The sequence below is a fragment of the Syngnathoides biaculeatus genome, chromosome 5, assembly GCF_019802595.1.
Source record: "Syngnathoides biaculeatus isolate LvHL_M chromosome 5, ASM1980259v1, whole genome shotgun sequence".
In the NCBI taxonomy this organism is placed as follows: Eukaryota; Metazoa; Chordata; class Actinopteri; order Syngnathiformes; family Syngnathidae; genus Syngnathoides; species Syngnathoides biaculeatus.
The window spans coordinates 163,431-176,844 of record NC_084644.1 but is presented as its reverse complement, the minus strand read 5'-3'; the positions used below and the strand labels follow the sequence as shown (position 1 = coordinate 176,844).

General features: G+C 47.5%; 1 protein-coding gene across 1 annotated transcript in view; it reads left to right on the top strand.

The window, feature by feature from the left end:
- Positions 1–13,414, top strand: part of LOC133501491 (nesprin-2-like) — a 40,260-nt gene that overhangs the window by 2,752 nt on the left and 24,094 nt on the right. Inside the window, exons 7-23 of the mRNA XM_061821305.1 lie at positions 306–479; positions 572–673; positions 1,279–1,472; positions 1,710–1,851; positions 4,393–4,635; positions 4,706–4,858; positions 5,432–5,608; positions 6,602–6,751; positions 6,842–6,979; positions 8,551–8,721; positions 8,818–8,951; positions 9,032–9,236; positions 9,324–9,506; positions 9,775–9,909; positions 11,128–11,282; positions 12,896–13,043; positions 13,144–13,238. Coding sequence (XP_061677289.1) covers positions 306–479; positions 572–673; positions 1,279–1,472; positions 1,710–1,851; positions 4,393–4,635; positions 4,706–4,858; positions 5,432–5,608; positions 6,602–6,751; positions 6,842–6,979; positions 8,551–8,721; positions 8,818–8,951; positions 9,032–9,236; positions 9,324–9,506; positions 9,775–9,909; positions 11,128–11,282; positions 12,896–13,043; positions 13,144–13,238 — 2,699 coding nt within the window. The remainder of the gene's footprint in view (positions 1–305; positions 480–571; positions 674–1,278; positions 1,473–1,709; positions 1,852–4,392; positions 4,636–4,705; positions 4,859–5,431; positions 5,609–6,601; positions 6,752–6,841; positions 6,980–8,550; positions 8,722–8,817; positions 8,952–9,031; positions 9,237–9,323; positions 9,507–9,774; positions 9,910–11,127; positions 11,283–12,895; positions 13,044–13,143; positions 13,239–13,414) is intronic.

Below are 13,414 nucleotides of genomic sequence, written 5' to 3'. Positions count from 1 at the left end.
GGACACAATTGTGGAACGCAGTGTACGGAGCGGCAAATGACGTGCATGCACCCTTGTATAATGACATTACAGGCTTTTGATTCAACTTGACGGATGAATTATAGCGTGTGGAGTGTAAGGATGGAGTTTCAAATCAGAAATTGTCATCATGAATTAAAAGGACTTTTTGCTTTTTCCATTTTGAAATCATGTCAGCGTATATTCACCGTCGTTCACGTCATTTTCAGGGTGTTTAGCAGTTAGCATTTAGCTGCAGCCCACCCTCAGCACAACAAAGTGAAAGCTTGATAAACATGTGTCTGCAGAAGTTCTTTCGCTTCCTGCGCCGACATCTGCACGTCCTGGAATTCCTGAGCCGCAGAGTTCCGGAGAGCAGCCTCCGCGGATGGGAGGTCACCATGCGGGCTCTGCGGGAGGAGACGCTCTCCTTGCAGACACAGGCGCTCCACACGGGTGTCCGCATGGAACAAATGCTCGAGGTTTCACTTCATAACCAGCACCCTCGAAGGACGACGTCAGCATTTGTTTTGTGTCACCCACGTAACCTGGTGCCCACTTCCTGTGGTGGCAGAGGTGGCGCGAGTGGGAAGAAGATGCCGGCCGCTGCCAGTCGCTGCTGACAAGCGCGGAGATGTCACTTGCCGGCGGGTGTGGCTGTGCGCCAGCATCCCAGGTGAGCTTCCCGGGGACATCTCTTTGCGTCGTTTCCTCATTGCGTCGTCAGTCAGCAACAGGCGAGTTGTAAATCCTTCGTTGCCATTGACACTTGGTTGGTTACCTGGAATCCAAATATTTCCCGCCGCTCAGGCCCGTTTGTCACAAACAAAGATATTCAGTTTTGTAGCCACTGTAAGGAGACGCTCGTAGATGGCGGTGTTGCAGATCACCACCAAGAAGGAGCGACATTAGGACTTATGATGCGCGCTGGGCAGCCCCTGGGCCTCGCTTTGGAATTCCTTGCAGATGTCACTTGGTCAAAACTGAGAAAATTTACATTGCCTGCAAATAATGAACACAATAAGCGGGGAGACAGAGGCAGTTAACGCGGAGCATTCTATTCCGATTCAAGTTGTTTTAGAAGCCCAAACTGATTGAAAATGGGCCATATCAACACCATGAGAACTAACAAACTGATCATTCTGAGCAGAATTTCAATTGGATCCACCGGGGTGGCAGTTGACTTTTGCAAAGAGTTGGGAAGTGAACTTTCGTCATGTAAACCTTCAATAGGAATGTTATCTGCCGACGCGCCCGTGAAGAAATGGCTGGTGATTGTAGGACCCGTCTTGGACGCTGGATGAGAATGAAGCCCAGCTGGGTCGAATGCTGGAGGCCGGGCTTTGGCTGCAGCGGGCCGGCTGCATCCGAGTGGGCGTGGCCTGTGGGGATTTGGAGGCTCGCTGGACACAACTCAGCAAAACGTTCAAGCTGCAGAATGGAGACATGGAGAGGAAGAGAAAACTCAGCCAGAGGTGACAAAACACGGGAACAAACATCGCAGTCAGGATTGTCGTCACATGCTGAGCTGGATGATTTCTCAAGTTGCTCATAAGCCTAACCCTGACTTGCAATTGTCCAAAGTGTTTGCATCTTTTCTTTCAACCAAACAGTTTTCACCCTGATTTTCCATTGCCAAATGTTGGGATTTTTACTTCAATGAAAAGTTTAGTTTTATGTTCATTTACTAAGTGTTACCATTTTGTCTCCAGTTTCACACGCGACTCCGCCGCGCTCGCAAAGTGGATGAGCATGGCCAGAGAGCTGATTGACAGGTGGAGTCTTCTGGCCCTCTCGGCCACTGGGGACGCTGCAGGTGTGAAGCAGAGACGGGAGGAATACCGTCGTTTTGTGGTGAGTCCTGAACAGGTCATTAGGGCCAACCATGGTCAATCGCTGCCTCCGTTTTGTCTGGTTGTTTCATGACTGACCAAAGTTCATGTTTAAGAACCGCAAAAGTTGAACAAAGGCAAGAAATCTTCTGTTTATTCCTAGTGGCATTGCCGTAAGGTTGTGGTCGCTGCCAGACTAGTGAATGAATTGGGGCCAGCACGTCTCAGGTGGTCGAGTGGTTGTGTCCCAACCCAAAAATTGTCCTTGTTCAATCCACAGTGGCTGGGACCATGCCCAAGTGTCCTTGTGCAAGATACTGAACCTCCCACTTGTTTTCGTCATCAGTAGGTGAATGAGGGGACAGTGTTTAGCTGCTTTGAGCAGAACAATTGACTTTGAATGTTGGTACTATGACAGAGAAAAACTCAGGAGTTAGTTGACATGATGATTAGGAGAAAGGTTGATTGTATTGTGCGTCCAAGAGAGCAAGGGGCAAGTAAAGGTGTAAAAGGCTAAACAAGAGGCATATGCTGACATGTACACCAGGTTGGGTACGAAAGAGGGAGAAAAGGATCTCTACCGGTTGGCCAGACAGAGGGATAGAAATGGGAAGGATGTGCAGCAGGTAAGGGTGATTAAGGATAACGATGGAAATATGCTGACCGGTGCCAGTTGTGTGCTAAGTAGACAGAAAGAGAAGTTCATGAATGAAAAGAACGGAAGAGAAGGTAGAGTTGAAGAGATAAGCGTGAATGACCAGGAAGTGGCAATGACTAAAGTTAGAAAGGCACTGAAGAGAACCAAAAATGGAAAGACAGTTGATTCTGATGACATACCATTGGAGGTATGGAAGCAATTTGGCGAGGTGGCTGCGGAGTTGTTGTTGTTTTTTTTTTTAAATCAACTTATTCAATAGAATACTTGCAGGATAGAAGATGCCAGAAGAATGGCGAAAAGTGTGCTCGTCCCCATTTTTAAGAACAAAGGCGATGTTCAGAACTGTGGAAACTGTAGAGGAATAAAGATGATGAGCCACACAATGAAGTTATGGGAAAGAGTAGTGGAGGCTAGACTCAGGACAGAAGAAAGTATCTGCGAGCAACTGTATGGTTTCATGCCTAGAAAGAGTACCACAGATGCATCATTTGCCGTGATTATGCTCAATGATGTTTTGGAGACAAGGTTAGAGAGAGCAGACTTAGATGGTTTGGACATGTTCAGAGACGAGAGAGTGAGTATATCGGTGATAGGGGTGATAAAAGTGGAACCGCATTCAGCATTTTCCCAGAGCAACTGGTTACGAATCTACTCAGGAGCAAAATTGTCCTACTTTGGAAGGAGAGAATCGATGGCGAAGAGATGGCGGGATGTTGTTGTAAGATGACAATAAGTGAAGGCCTAGACCTCCTCCTCTATTGAATTGTCCTAGTTTGAGAAGCAGTAGAGGGGTGCTTCTCATGTGACCACATCCACCAAACTCATAAGTTGGGGGAAGCCAATCTATACGTTTCAAAGTTAAGACTTTTGACTTTTGGGTCATGAATGAGACCCTTCCCCAAGTGGAGGAGTTGAAGTATGTTTGGGCCTTGTTGACAAGTCATGTGGGAAATTTGGATTGGGAGATTGATAAGGCGGATCGGTGCAGCGCTAGCAGTGATGTGTTTTAAGATCTGTATTGGTTAAAAAAAAAAAAAAAAAAGATGACCCAAAAGCCGAAGCTCTCAAGACTTAAGACTTTGAGCTACGTTCCTACCCTCACCGATGGTCATAAGCTGTGGGTCATGACAGAATGAATGAGATCACGGATACGAGCGGGAGAATTTTGCTTCCTCCTCAGGGTGTCTGGGTCTCCCCTAGGACTGGCACACACAAATATTTTTCTAATCTTAAGCAGTTGGTTCAGGACAGCTCCCTAGTTTGGTATTACGGGCACATCAGAATCAAAATCAGCTTTATTGGCCAAGTGTGTAACGCAGAAGGAATTTGTCTCTGGTTGTCGGTGCTGCCCTGGTGTGACATTTCGAACAGAGAACAAGCAAACTAACAAGAACAACGAACTAGAGACATTCAGTTACAGATGTGCAAGATGCAGTCTTCTTCATTTACAACAGTTAAGAGTGCGTCAATGCCCCACATTACACTAGGCTCATACAGAGTGCCCTTACACGTTCGCAGTTCCCGTTGTAGACCAGTGCAATGACAATCATGCAAAGGGAGCACTTCAACGTGATGAGTCGTGCAATAGTCTACAGAATATAATACTAAAACATTCACCACCGGAAAGCGAAAGACCCAGGAAACGCTGGAGACATCATATCTCCCAGCAAACCTGGGAGTGTCTAAGGGCCCACAAAACAGCTGGATGAAGTGGCTGGGGAGAAGGAAGTCTGGGCTTCCAGTTTTACCAAGCCATCCCGGGATGAACAGAAGAAAATGGATGTATGAAAAAAGTATTTTTGTATTTGAAGGGAAACTTCTTCAAAATGTTGGAGAAATTACATTTTTACAGATGGCTGAGCAGCTGAAAAACTGAACAATTATGCTGATCTGATGAATGAGCAGGCCCTGATCAAGGATCTCGAGGACCAAACCAGACTCAAAGAAGCCGTCATCATCACCGCCTCCCAGTTGGGTGCGCTAAGGGGAGTTGACCAAGACGTAAGAGGAGATCCTGAGGAGAGGTGGTCCCTGTGTGAGACCCTGGACCAGGATCTTGATTGTATGAGTGAACATCTTGGACGCTTGGAGAGTGATTGGTCATCTCTGCTGACTGAAATTCCAGTGGTCCAAAACGCCCTGCACAAGGTGAGCAGGAGTCACTCCTCAGATTAACACAAAGGTCACTTTAATTTTTTGTTTGGGTCTTCCTGGGCAGTGGTGGATGGAGACATTGAGCCAGCAGGAGGCGCTGCAGGAGCTGCAGGGCTGGCTGGCAGACTCAGAGTCTCGACTAGGAGAAGAAAGATGCTGCGTGGACCGAAACTCGTGTACTGCCGCCGACCTCTGGCTGCTCCTTAAATACTACAAGGTAGACACAATGATCGAACCATGTTTCTTCATGACAGCATATTGGCAGAAAGTTGTTCAGCAAATTGTGTTTGTAGATATGGACCCTGACAGTGATTGGCGAGCAGTTCTTCATTTGTCTGTATGTGCCCCGATAGTGACTGACAACCAGTCATTAATTTATCAACATTCCCTGACCTTGACTGGAGGAATTTGGAGGCCGCACGGTTGATTCATTGACTTGGAGCCACGTTGTTGACAAAAGTGACACCAACTACTGTATAAATTCGGGGGAGTAGCTTTGCAAGTCAAATTCACTCAGGCTTAGGGGTGCTACTTAAGTGTAAGCCCACAGATGCAACACTTTATGAGCTTGTGACTGGGAATTTTGGGGGTGGGGGTTTGTTTTTTAACAAATCGGACTTTGAAAACCAAAATGATGACACAAAACCTTGTTCGATAGACCTAGTTTAGCCCAACTGCCTGTGCCTCAAAGTATTGCTTAATCCTACATGATGGTAACACTTCCTCAGCCAGATGAGGATGTTTTCCAGACGTGGAACTTCATCTCACCGTGCGACCGCGCTTCTCTTAGGAGTGTCGTGCAGAGATGTTGGCGCAACAGCCCACCCTCGACCACGCTAGCCAGCCTTGGGAGACGTGCAGTAGCGCAAAGGGCCCGAGGGGGCGGTACGAAGCCAACCAGCTGGCGGAGGACCAGGGAAGCCTCAAGCGGCGCTGGCTCATGATGCAAACCGCTCTGGATGTTCAGGTAGAAAAGAGCCCTTTTTGTTTGAAGGTGAAAAAGGATGACAAGGTGACTTTTGGATGTGTTGTCTGTACAGGGTGCTCACCCACCAAGTCTCACATTCAATCTTTAGAAATGTGACTTTTTCAAATAGTACAGCATAAAATAGAAAATGTTGTCCCGGAGACAAATTCTGTTTGTGTTTTTGACATAGGTTGCAAATTTGATGATTTGGATTCTAATGAGTGAGTGAACCAATCTGAATTTTGCCCAATTGTGACGAAACAATGATGCTAATCAACATAAAAACCACCACTCCACACGGTTTCTCGATCATGTTGCGTTCTCAGTCAATGAAACGATCAACTAGGCTGGACTAGGTTCCACTCGGCACTATTGGCTGAATCTCGTTTCTTTATTTGCAATGTCTTCAGTCCTCTGTGCCAGCTCCTCCCTTTACACGATAGGTCCTCCCACAAGAGATCTCATTGAGGAGAAATGAGACACTCCTCAATGTCTTTATTTTGTGGAGAGATCCTTTCACATCACGTCATTAATCTATTATGTTGTCTATGATGCTTTCTCCACGGCAGTCGCGGAAATGCAACGCTTCGTTCTGGCACGACACCCCCTTTGTCATCTTTCGCGGAATGGCGAGTAAATGGGGACTTTCGAGTAACGCTCCGAGAGCTGTCGTTGTTTTACCACAGAGTGCTTGCAGCTGATCCTGACCGTAAACAAAGTCTGACCCGACACCAACTGTGCATCCATGTCCAGAAAACAGAAGGAAAGCACAGAAGTCCAAAATATATATATTTGAAGAAGAGAATAGAAAAGTTCAACAGTGAACTAGAGCTACTGAAACTTGCGGTTGAGTGTCAAATTCAGGACTTGGCAATCACATTTCTCATTAATGTCAACACTGGAAAATTCTTCAATTGTCGTAAAAAAGTATGCCACTGAGATGTTATCAGGATGTGTCCTTGATCTTCTGTGCTGTTGACAATTTGATGCCAGATTGGTGAGCTGGAGGAAGACTTGAGGGTCAGGACGGAGCAGGAAGTTGGTCTTGAACGCATTGACGCCTGGATGGTGGATCACAAACGGAGTCTAGACTCGGCCCGGGAACCCCGCAGCCTGGCTGAGCTTCAGCGGGACCTCAACCAGGTCCCAGTCCCCTGCATCTTTCTAGCGTCCCTTCATGTCTTTTAAAAGTTGGTTCAAATATTTTGATGAAATGTTTTTAATGTCCATTAGGATCTTGATGAGCAAATACAAATGAGACAGGTCGCTCTCCAGGAACTAGCAGACCAGTGTAGTCGGCGAGGAGGAGATGGAGCCTTCACGTGTCACATTGACCGGTCCAGCACGGCGTGCATTGCGCTAGCTCAACAGGTGAGAAATGTTAGGTCAATGCTACCTTGGGAGATTCATCCTGCCATCATCGCACCATTAGTGGCACGATGATGCCAAATGCCGAGACGGTGCCTATCCGTGTGGATGTCAGGATGTGGTGCTCCCTAGTCTATATTTTTGTGTTTTTCGTTCGTGTCTGGACTCACGTACACAAGGGAAGACTTGCTCATCAGCAGGGAGTCCATCCCGAACATTTTTTCAACAACCTTTGCAAATTTCCCGAGTTTTTCCCCGCATGTTACTCACCGTGGCAGTGATTACATTCTTCGAAGCATGGCAGTGCAATTGGGGCAATCGGGTTGGGATTCAAGTGAAACGCCGCAAGAGAAGACAAAGCTAACATGAACGCAGCTCTGCTAATGCTGGCCGAACATCCTGATCTGGTTGGCAGCCAATCGCAGGGCACATAGAAACAAACAACAATTTGCACTCACAACCTAAAGGAAATTTAAAGTCTCCGATGAATGCATGTTCTTGGGATGTGGGAGAAAATCGGAGTGCCCAGAGAAACCCCCCGCTGGCACGAGGAGATCATGCAAAAACCACACAGGCAGGTCCTTCGAATTGTAATGGGTAATGCGCTAACACCACTGCAGGCCAAGCAAGTCAAGGAAAGTGAGGAAAAAACCCCGGGCTCACCCTTTATTAATTGAGGAGACAAAGCTAAACTCAACCACTACAGTAACTCCCTAACTATAAGCAGCGCATCAACTGTCCTAACATTTGAGACCACTGCTATACCATGATAAATAAAGCATACTGGACCAAGCCCCCTACCCCCTTCCCAGCTCTGTGTTCCTCTGATCACTGCTGAATCCACTTAATGCCTACATACAGTGAGCCTTCAGTAAAGTCAGTGAAAAACTGGCGAAAATAGAACTTCAAAGCTGTTTTGATTGTACATACTGGACTGTCTGTGAAAAATCATCTCATGTCAGTTTCTGTGAAGCAGTGTGTGTACCACCAAAGTCGTTTTACACATGCCCCCATCCCGTCTCAAAGCCTGTGCGCACCAACTTGCTCCAGTCTTCACAAAGATCATTAGCAGATCCTTGGAACTGTGTGAAGTACCATCCTGCTTCAAACGCTCAATCCTCATTCTGGTCCTCAAGAAACCTGCAATCTGGGGTCTGAATGACTACAGGCCCGTCACCTTGATGTTTGTGGTCATCAAGTTCTTTGAACTCCTTGTGCTGGACCACCTCAAGAGCGTCACAGGTCATCTACTAGACCCACCGCAGTTTGCCTACTGAGATAATGGCTCCATGGGTGATACAGTCAACATGGGTCTGTATTTCATCCTAGAACACATTGACAGCACGGAGACCGTTTCAAAAAACAATTCTTGATCCATAAGTCATTAAAAAAAAGGTGTTCTGAATCCAAAGATGTCTGCAAGACTGAATTGTAGATCTCAAATTAACTTGAAGAATGATTTATAGCTTTGTAAGTGACTTCCTGAAGGAGTTCTGGATCCATACATGTCTAGAAGGTCACATATTGTCAATTACATGATGCTAATACTTTGTTGTGACTGTGGTCATAACCAGAACCAGGCGGTCAGGAGTCACCTTATGGCGACGAGGCAGCTGTGGCTTTGCTTGGACGGCAAAGTAGATGACATGATGGAAAGACGAGTGAGGACATCTCAGATGTTGGAACTTGTCTGTGGTCATAGCCTCTCCTTGCGAGCCCACAAAGATCTCCAATGTCAGCTGCAGGTAAACATGGCGAGCCGGACCAGGAGATGGCACTTTGGGGGGGGGGGGGGCACGTCATGCTTGAGATGATTGACGGGTGTTCTTGCTTCCAAACAGAGTCTTCATGAAGACATGAAGGCATCAGAGTCCGAGTGGGACAGTCTCCATCAGACCTTTGTGGCTCTCAAGGCCCGAGTACACCCAGATGCAGCAAACATGCTCGCTCAGCGCATCGACAAACAAACTCACAGGTGACATGCACGCAAACACATGCAGAACCACTCATTCAATTGTTGTTGTTTTTTTTTAAATGTGCTCTTCCATTGTCCAGCTGGTCTGGCCTCCATTCCTGTTTGGAACAGCACCTCCAGAAGAGCCTCGTTCTCCAGACCGCATGGGAGCTTCATGCCCAAAGTGTAGCCGTCCTGTGGGAGCGTGTGAAGGAGCTGAAGAGGAACGTGGCCACGTCTGTCCTCACTGGGGACGACGCAGCATGTCAACATCTGGACGTCAACCAGGACTTGGAGAAATTTCAAGTCAAAACAAAAACACAGATGACTTTTTTTTTTTTTTTTTTACAAGAAGTTGTGTAAATACTTCATGTTTTTTTTTCCCTTGTTCAGACTTTGCAGGAGAGAGCAGACTCCTTGCAGTGTAACCTGCAGGGGTTGCGGGAAGACTCCAGGGACCTGACCGGCCAGCTGGAACCCTGGGCGGCTGCTCTGGTCCAATCAGAGATCAGGTTGCTGTCTCGTGCCGCCCTGCGACTCGGATGCACGGTGACTGCAAAACGAGACGAGCTGCAGGTGTGTCGTGGACAAACACTCATGAATCAACAAACATTAACCCAAACCTCTGTTGGAGTATTTTTCTTACTCCTGAAGTCCAAAGTCAAACATCTTAAGCACAGTGTGTAGGCTTAAGATTTACCCAATTAAGCGTGTGTGTGTGTGTGTGTGTGTGTGTGTGTGTTGGTCAAGCCGCCACCCTGGCACACTGACCCACAAATTAGCGTGAACATATGTCACCCTGATGAGATTGTTCTTGTATCTTTGCGTGTTTGTGTGCTATCAGGAGGGGCTGCAGACACTGCTGGAGGTCAGCAGCCTCCTCAACACTCTCGAGGCCGCACTGGAGAGCTGGATGGAGCACCTGGAGCAGTGGGAGCGCACGGCGCAGCACGCCGTCCAGCAGAATGTTGTCGAACAGGTGAGGGTGCCAGCGTTGTCTACGTTCAATGTCCACCACCATTTTCCATCGTCGTTGTGCGCCAGAATTGCTGTGTGTACGTGTTGTCGTACTCGTCGTCTGCTGGTGTTTGCTTCGCCGGGAATCATCTTTGTCACGAACAACAGGAAATTCGTTCTCTGCAGTTTACACAGAGAACATGAACACACTTGTTAGCAGAACACACTGGAGCAGGGGGCAGCTGAAGCACCGGGGAGCAGTTTAGGGTATCAGTGTCTTGTTCAAAGAACACCACAACCATGAGTCCTGAAGATGGTCAAGTCAGGGTCTTGAGCCTAGGAACCCAATGGTGGCAAGCCGAGGATCTTAACCATAACCTAACCCTCATAGCTGCCATGCGCTTGGTTGTCTTGCGCTGGCGTTTTCCTTGTGGTTGTGCGCTCATTGGCAAAGCGGCTTCGACACGAATCAAGATGTTGCTTTGTCTTTTTATGTTGGCCCCCAAAAAATTCTCAGCCATCCTCAGCAAATTGTCTCCTAATGTGGGGGTGCTGGTGGTGGTGGTGGCGTCGTCGATAGATGATACGATGTGTTTTTGATGGTGTTTGCCCTTTGACCTTAAATAGATTGCAGCAAGGTGAGAAACGGAAAAAAAATCTGAATTCAAGAAGGCTTGAAACTGGGGGCTGATTTTCCCCACCTGGACCTGGGCTCTCAGATAATGTAGATGGAATTCTGATCAGTTCTGAAAACCAGTCAACGTGAGTGTGAAACTTCGAAAGGCAACCACGTCAAGAGCCGACGAGAACGGCTGATCTTTATTTGAGGTTAACCATAAACACGTTCAATGGTAGCAGTTTGAGTTGAATGCTATTGGTCGATTCTGAAAACGGGCACACCCGAATTAGTATAACAGGTCTTGCACACTTGTGCAACCACATTGCGTCATTTTATTGAAGACATTCACATGAGTTGTACAGGTTGGAGGTCCCATTTATGGTGGAAGCCTTTTGAAATGTGTTGTTTTGGTCTCATTTTTGTAGCCTTTAAATAGGGGTGTGTTGACTTTTTTATATCTACTGTGTCAGTTTATTGAAAGCATTCAATTGAGTTGTGCAGATTATAAGTCCCATTTATGGTGGAAGTATTTGGAAATTTGTTGTCTGGTACTCATTTTCGTGGCATTTGAATTTTAGATCTACCTTATGTGTTCTTATTGTCATCGCGATGTGTCATCAGCGCGTCCTGCTGGACCCGTGCGCTATGGCTGCAGATCTGGACGTCCTCAACGAGCTGAGTCGCAACCTGTCGCTGAACGACGGCACGGCGCGACGCCTGTGGCGCTTGAACCGACGATGGAGCGACGCCTCCGCTCGAGCCCAGGAAGCCTGCAGGTTACGCAATGTCAACATTTCATTTTAAACATTGTTCAAATAATTGAGGTGAAACGGTGGCGCAGATGTAGAGCGTTGGCTTCACACTTCTGAGTTCCACTCCCGCCTGCGCCTGTGCGGAATTTTGGATGTTCTCCCCATGCCTGCGTGGCTTTTCTCTGGGCACTCGGGTTTCCTTCCACGTCCCAAATTTTTTACCTTGATCGGAGACTCTAAATTGCCCCGAGGTGCGAGTGTGAGTGCAACTGTTGTCTGCGCCCTGCGATTGGCTGGCAGCCAGTTCATGGTGCCCCCCGCTCGGATTGGCTCCAGCACTCCCACGACCCTCGTGAAGATATGTGGCTCAGAAAATGGATAGGTGGATGCTCACATAATTGAAATAGAAAGTAATTTTCTTTCGGCTTGTCCAGTTAGGGGGCGCCGCAACGTAACATCTCAGATGAACGCTCATATTTCTTTGGCACAGTTTTGACGCCGGATGCCCGTCCTGACGCAACCACTCTTGGGGACTAGAGGCCCCAGTGAGATAAGAACTCACGACCCCTGCTTTACCAAAGCAACGCTCGAGCCACTGAGCTATGGGGCCTGTCGTTCAAATAGTACAACATAATACCTCAACTCAATTCCGTTGCAGTCAATGTCAGAAATGTTTGAGTGGACAGTGCAGAATATGATGATTGAAGAGTTTCACAACTCTGTATTGGGGAGTGGGAAGAGTGGCTGAAAACTGCCCCCCTCCCCACGCCTCCAAGGACAGATGGGCAGAACGGGGGTTGGTGAAATTGATGGAGGACAAAGGTCTGAGACGACGTGGAGGACGTTGGCAAGCTCTACTTGCGGGGCACCTTGAAGGTGCAGACCAGTATTTGCCACAGCGTCCAGTCGAAACACGAATTTACTGACACGCAGTCATTTGAGATCATTTGCGATCTTTCACGACTCGAAGGTTATTGCGTTCTGTCAATAGAGGCACCAGACTGGTGAAAAGAAAGGCGAGACTCTGGTCTTTCCCAAGCCAAAGCAAATATTTTGCCATTTAGTCAGCTACAATAGAACACAGGTTCCTTTTGCAAGAAACACCACTTTCTGGTTCGATGCGAATAAGTTTTCCTTCTGTGACTCATCAAACAAAAAACTACCAAAACCAGACTGAGGAAAAAAAAAAATGTTAACAGATGTACACCGAAGAGGGTTTGGACACTGTTGACTCACAGTATCGCGGAAGTTGAGCATCAGCATTTTTTATCTTTCAAATTATTATCCCAGTCCTATATGATTCATATTCACATCTGTTGATATTCTGTTGGAGTGCCAGGTGCCTAAACGTTAGAACTTCTCTCCCTCCTAATTGACAAGATTCATCTTTCTTTTCTTCTCCAAAGTCGTGCAATGTGGCCATCTACCGGGATCCGTCCTCATGACAGTTACGGTAGTTGGACGCTCCCAACGCTGGGCAAATCCCTCTTGTTGAAAATCTCACTTGATATACGGAATATTACAATATGTGTTGGGAGCGGTTAAATTCCATTCATCAGAGAAAGCTTGGCAGGCCTCATTGAGTTTGCAATCATGTCAATTTTGATATCTTTTTGTTGTTTTTTACGTGATACCAGTGAGCTGCAAACGAAGGTGTTGCGCCATCAGAGCTTCGAGCAAAAATGCGAGAGCTGGATGTCGTTCTTGCAGAGGATGGAGGAGCGTGTTGCCGTGGACGTGTCGGGATCGTACGCCGGACTCAGGCAGCAGCTGCGTGTTCACAAGGTGACGGCGCCGCGTCGACCTCGAGCCGGCCTCGCGCCGCACCTCCATCCCGTGTCCTTGCAAAAAAGGTCTGGCTCATTTTGGGGCGTTGGGGTCTCAGCGCTTCCAGGCGGAGATGTCCACGGGCGACCATATCCTACATTCCGTCATCTCCGACGCACTCCACCTGCTGCAGAGAGGAGACGTGGATGACAGGTGACAAACGTGACACATACAATACCTTCATCAGTTACGTTGGTGTTATGGAGACGGGTGGACCCAAGCCAGAGTGCGTGGTTTATCTTGGGGAAAAGGGATACTTCATTTCACAAAGGAATAGAACGGTACTCAAAATATGCACCTTTGGACTACTTTACCATGACATGCTCTCG